This window comes from Rosa chinensis, chromosome 3 (genome assembly GCF_002994745.2).
Source record: "Rosa chinensis cultivar Old Blush chromosome 3, RchiOBHm-V2, whole genome shotgun sequence".
In the NCBI taxonomy this organism is placed as follows: Eukaryota; Viridiplantae; Streptophyta; class Magnoliopsida; order Rosales; family Rosaceae; genus Rosa; species Rosa chinensis.
The window spans coordinates 8,794,846-8,800,906 of NC_037090.1; the positions used below are offsets into that span (position 1 = coordinate 8,794,846).

At 36.0% G+C, this 6,061-nt stretch overlaps 1 protein-coding gene across 1 annotated transcript; it reads right to left on the minus strand.

The window, feature by feature from the left end:
- Positions 1–2,186: 2,186 nt before the first annotated feature.
- LOC112192827 lies at positions 2,187–5,453 on the minus strand. Its single transcript, XM_024332711.2, has 9 exons — positions 5,231–5,453; positions 5,070–5,132; positions 4,919–4,974; positions 4,461–4,554; positions 4,243–4,303; positions 3,840–3,921; positions 3,127–3,182; positions 2,866–2,929; positions 2,187–2,725 (listed from the first exon to the last, which is right to left on the minus strand). Exons 1-9 carry the CDS (start codon positions 5,363–5,365, stop codon positions 2,662–2,664), a joined length of 675 nt encoding a protein of 224 aa, XP_024188479.1. The 5' UTR covers positions 5,366–5,453; the 3' UTR covers positions 2,187–2,661.
- Positions 5,454–6,061: the final 608 nt, after the last annotated feature.

The following is a 6,061-nucleotide window of genomic DNA, read 5'->3' on the forward strand; positions in this document are numbered from 1 at the left end:
CGATGGCTTTGCTGGAAGCAGATGAAGCTGAGGGTAGCTGACGGACGGTGGCCATGTCTGGGTGCCCGGCTCTGGGTGCCCATATCAGATCTTGCTTTCAGAAGATTGGGCTGGGCTGCTGTGGCCTACTTCATTTTTCTGTTAGGTCAGATTTCTTTATGGGCTTGGATTTGGGACCCTGGAGACTTGGGCATGATGTTTGGTTTGATTGCACTATTTAGTGTCTCTCGGCCTAGCATCTGTATTATGGTCTTCTGCTATTTAAGTTTGGCTTCTCTAGGCGTACACCAATTGAGGTCTCTAGGCGGCTGTAATTGCTAATACAAGAATTTAGATAGTTTGGACTTGAGTTCATATGATTAGGCTCAGTAAGTGAGTGTATGTGTTAACAGTGAGGGTCACCTGTCGTTTGCTCGGTAGCTTGTGCCATTTATGAGTTTGGTATGAGACAGCATCTGATGTACATGCTTTCTGGCCATGGATAAATTAATGAAGTTATCTATTTACTCAACAACAACAAAAAATTAACCCCGTAACCCCCCTTTTTAACCATCTTGAATTTAAACACACAAAGGCAAAGCTACTTAAATTTACTTCATAAGGAACTCGAGTATTCTAACCAATCTAAATGTTCTCCTACAAGCACAATGTAACATTTAATTACGATAATCTGTGATAAGTACTATGAGACCTTCTATCAACATAATTGACCAACTTAATTGGATGCTACCCATCCAACAAATCAAAGAGAAAGGAGTAGTATTCTAATAGGTGATGTTTGTTTTAATAGCTACCCTATACAAGCTTACCAGACTATTGAGTATTAAGCCAAGTAAATGACAAAAAGACAACAATAGACCACAAACATCTTAAGATGTCGAGAAACAAAAGATCAGTTCCCTTTGCCTTTTTTTTTTTTTCGTATCATAGGAAATTAATAATATATCTAAAAAGTGAAAAGTAAATGAAACTTATCTATACGATTGTTCAATCAGGAAAAAGATGCGATAACTTCATGGACTTTTGAAGTCTCATTATGTAAAAATTTGTACAAATAAAATAGAGACTTGTGTGGTATTTGGTAAAAGGAAGATATCATAAATAATTACATATAGGAACACATGAGTGACAGGACTTCACAGGGGAAGCCCTCTTTTAAGACGTGTGGTATGATTCACAGAGGAGACCACCATTGTACTCTTGTACTCCATTATTCAAGAAATAATGATAATTAACATAGAAAAAAACAAACTCCAGAGTCCAGAACCAATAATTCATACTTCAAGTCCTATAGTCATCCATAAATAGACCTCAAAATAATGAAAGAATGAGAATTTATCTGATATATCAAGTACCTGGCCAAAAGCAAAGATTTAAACTTTTAAAGAATCCAACACAAATAGGTATTGAACAAGTGAGGCCCAATGTCAAAATAGTGAATCCCTTTGAAATCCCAGTTCACCTTCGTCAATGGTCTCTGCCACTTTCTTAATCCCTTCCCACATTCAAAAAGAGAGAATTAACAAGATTGGAAAAGAAGACGGCCCCTTGGCTGTGAGAACGCAATAGAAACATACATGAGGAGTTGACGATGATGTGGCAAGAGTGGTTGGCCACCCAAGCAGAGGTACCCCTAACATCGTCTAAGGCTGTAGATATAGTTCATCGTCAGTTCATCTTCTACGTACTGTTTTTTATCTAGGAGAGAAAAAGAAAGATGTCACAATCTCACGTCTAGAGGCCGGATTTCTTATAGAGTTTGATATTTATACCAAACACTCTAGAATCCTTCACAATCCATCATCTAATAGAATCCTTAAAAGTCATTGGAGTTTTGAATACCATCAGAATTAGAATGACTTTTTAAAATATTCATTGAATGTTAAAAGACTTTTTAAAACCCGAATTGAATACCTATATACTTTTAAAATCCAAAACAATCTAATAGACTCTTGATTGAACACCCCCCCAAAAAAAAAAAACTTTTGTTTTAGTTAGATTTGCATGACTATTTGTATTGAAACTTGAAAGTGTAAAATTTGAAACGCATCGAATATTCAACATACAACTATTCAATGCGCTTCCAAGTCCAGATATGATCTTATCCACCTCCAACTTCGTCATTCAACACTATGAGCTCTTCAACATGACTACATGAGTAGTGTCAACACTGGAAACTACCCAGAGATCATCAAGAATATTGAACCTTATAATTATCTCACATCAACTCGCTTGATCTGGACGGATCAACCGGTGATGTTAAGTGTCACCCTTTGATGAATTTACTACAGCATTATCAAAGAAACCACAATTAAAAACCATCTGCTTAGCATTGTGAACTGTCTTCCCTAAGATACATCTGTGAGAGTTTACAGATATGTTTGTAACAGTACCAGATCAATCTAGACTATTTAAAAACCACCCTGACCTTTTCAAAAAAAAAAAAAAAACACTGACTAGGTTTAACTCTGTCCAAGTCTCCAGGATTTGGGTTTCATTCTGCTGACTTCTACATAGCTTGGATTTCACTCTTCTTGAGCGAATTCAGGTAATAAGATGCATTCACTGTGACATACCTCCTCCCCCAACCAAATTCATTTCTCTATAACATTGAGTTGTAGATGCAGACATGTAGTGAAAGCTTTCGAGGGTTTCTATATATCATTCAACCTTTGCCACACCTCCAGCAGGCATGTTGCTTTCTGCAACTCTCTCCATCACAAACCTGTATAACAAAATGCTTTGCATTCACAGGGAAACAGGTTAGTCAAAGCATTAATATCCACACCAACAGTGACTGAAATTTTGGTACTTTGTGAAGTTTAGTTTCTAGTCAACAAAATACCCAAATATTTTAAGATTTACCTCGCAAATTTGTCCCGTGATGATTGCAAGACGTATATTGAGAGAATAAAAGAGAGTGTGAGACCTGTTGGATGCATGAACATAAGTAGCTATTGTGTCAGAAAAGCTCTACATCTATACGCCACTCATCAAATTTATGTACTGCTCATTACTGGGTTGAACACTCAAAGATATTATATGCTCTCTAAACTGTCAGGTTGAATATGGGATCAAGAATCATTAGGGACAAATTACTCAATTAGATCAAACACAGATTCTAACCTGATCCAAATAGTACGTAAAATCCAGAAGCCACGTCTATCTCTGATTGTTCCTCCCTGTATGCACACATAAAAATAATCTCACAATTTAAGGCTAGTCCAAAATCTGGATTCATAGGATTTATTCAAACCATAATTGAAATAAAGCTCGAAAATTTTCTTTAAAGTTAATAATATATAATTTAAATTACTAAAAAAAACTTGTACTTATTTGACATCTATACCATCCTAGCATATGAGTACAACAGCATGCAGATAATCACATTTATTAACTGAAGACCACAAGGGTAACATCATAATCTACCAAACAGCTACCCTGAATGGTTCAGCAGGACTGTCCAACAATATCTATAACCATCATCTACATCAACACACAGGTGTCGAAGGATCTTCCAGAGACACAATAACTTTACCCAAGCCCTCAATTTACAAGGAAAGAAAGGTATATAATTTACACAAAGTCAAAGCATAAGAATGCTATACATAAAGAATATGTTGGTTTTGTGAGAAGGAATTGAATGAAAGATAAAGTATAAATCCTATTTATGCCATACATAAAGAAAATCTATTGGAGGAGGAAGCAAATACAAGAAATCATGAATCCTATAGGAATAAGAATTGTCTCTTCTTCTTTTCCCTTTATCCAGCAGATAGTTTTGTCGACTATAAAATCAAATCTAATTAGCAAACGGTAAAAGATAAGTCAATACTAACCATGTATATCTGACCAGCACATGCTTTGGCCAGTTCTGTGGATCCCAAAATTGTTTACGAATATCTGGATGAATTTCTACATCTGCACAGGAGCACACGACATAAGAATCCAACTATGAAATGAACCGTTCAAGCCAGATAAAAGTTAAATCGTACAATTATTTGTGCCTTTCCTTTTCCAAAGTTTAACAATGACAGTAGGGAGTTCTATTCCTCTGGTAAAACAAGTGATAGGGACTATGATTCATTTCTGGACTGACCCAAGTGGTGAAGGTAATTCGCTTAAAACAAGATAAATAAATAAAAAAGAAAGACAAGCCCTTCCAAGTGTCCTGCTGAATTCATTATGAAAAGCAAAAATTATTAAGCCATATTGAAGAATGAGCGAAATGGCAGTACATACAGTGGTGAGGCATATCCACAACTTTAGCGGTGACACCATGCAAATCACTTCCGGAGTATCTCTGTATTGCATAACAGATTACTCAGATAAAAAAATTACAGATACGTCTCACTATATTCTCTTTGCTTAAAAGGATGGCATAGCACATGTCAAAAAAAAAAAAAAAGAAGAGGATGGCACAGTAAATTAATGTTGAAATCCTCATAAACAGGACATACCAAATGCACATCAATCATTGGAACCTCTGAGCTTTTACGATTTATCAGATAAAGCCATGGAATCAAAAACTTTTCTCTCCCAACTTGAAATGATCTGCATGAAAATCGGTAAGGCTTAGGAAATGTCATAACTATCAATTCCAAAAGACCATAATTTAAATAATCTACAAAAGCAAAAATTACAATCGAAGGCTTCTTTCTAAAGCTTCTCCTCAGTCTCAATGCAATACAGCTTAGCAAAACCAAGTCATAAAAAAAAAAAAAAAATTAAAAACCCAATTTTCCATATAAATCAAAACCTTTAAAAGAAATGCTTAGAAAAATTATTAGTCTTTATAACATTGTAGACTTCAGTTTTTCCACATTCAACCCTAAAGCACAGGTTACACTAAGTTGTACTGAAAACTTCAAAGCTCGAAATTGTTGAACTTTATAATCAGCATTACTTATATACTCACATTTTGTAGGCATCAGCGCCAGTGTAACCCATCGGCTTCCCAATAGGAACCAACACCTACAAATTCACACACAACAACAATAAACCAAACCCATAAACCCCAAAATCAAACCCTAATTTGCTGAAACAAAAATAAAATCGAAGAGCTTTACCTCACGATTCACAGCGAAGATTGGGCAATGTCGACCGATCATGTCGTGCCAGTCGGTTTTCATCTGAAAAATATCAAATTCAACCCAAACCCATTAAAATTGAGCCCTAATTGAATCTAGGGTTTCACAGAGAGAAGAAGAAGAAGAGAGAGAGTACGCACAGAGTGGTACAGGCCCATCTTGCTCATGGGGACGGTGTCACCTGCTCTGTAAGCAACAGAGAAACTGGGGATGGATAAAGACAAGAGAATCAGAAGCAATTGAGAGAGAATCAATCTCCCTCCGATTCCCGCCATCACTCTCTGTGATTTCTACCGCTCTGAAATTCTAAAGGTTCGAAATTTCGAGTTGAAGACTCGAGCTTGGAGACGAAGTGGTTGTGAACAGAAATGTCAACCGGGTCGGGGTCATTTTGTTCAGGCCCAATAATCAAAGGTGGGCCGGGTTGTCCTAACTTTTGCCTCAGTTTCGTGATGAGTGCGTGAAATTTAGGTCCAAGAGAGTGTGATGAGTGCCTTTAATTAAGATCAATTTAGCTTTTTTGTCCTAGGGTTTGTTCTTGTAATTTTCCTCTCTCTTCTAACCAAAAAAAATAAAAAATTTCTCGCTCGTCCATCTAAGCGAGATTATTTGTAACAAAATTAATAATAGTTGATCTCATCTACTCTCCTTTAAAAATTTTGTTCTAACAACAACGAGATACTTAACTATTAGTTAACTTATTGAAGTAGTATTTCTTTGTATTCGGTGCCTAGCTTCTTTATCAATTGGGAAAACGCTCCGAATGCAAAGATACTTTTCCCAACACGTTACATATGCTAAATGACTAATTGAAGTGTATTTATATCGTTTGCATGATGTATGATGAATATAAGAAATATCATTAGAATATGTCCATAAATATCTATAGAATTCATTAGATAGTTATCCAATTGTTGAAATGATAGTGCGGAGTTGGAATCTTGGAAGTAATCATTGTCCACATCGATCGT

Excerpts from the sequence above, each read along its gene's own strand:
- LOC112192827 (XM_024332711.2), bottom strand. The coding sequence starts at position 5,365 with ATGGCGGGAATCGGAGGGAGATTGATTCTCTCTCAATTGCTTCTGATT. Across the intron at positions 5,133-5,230 it reads AGATGGGCCTGTACCACTCT|ATGAAAACCGACTGGCACGA; the intron begins GTGCGTACTCTC and ends GATATTTTTCAG. Across the intron at positions 2,726-2,865 it reads TCACGGGACAAATTTGCGAG|GTTTGTGATGGAGAGAGTTG; the intron begins GTAAATCTTAAA and ends TTTGTTATACAG.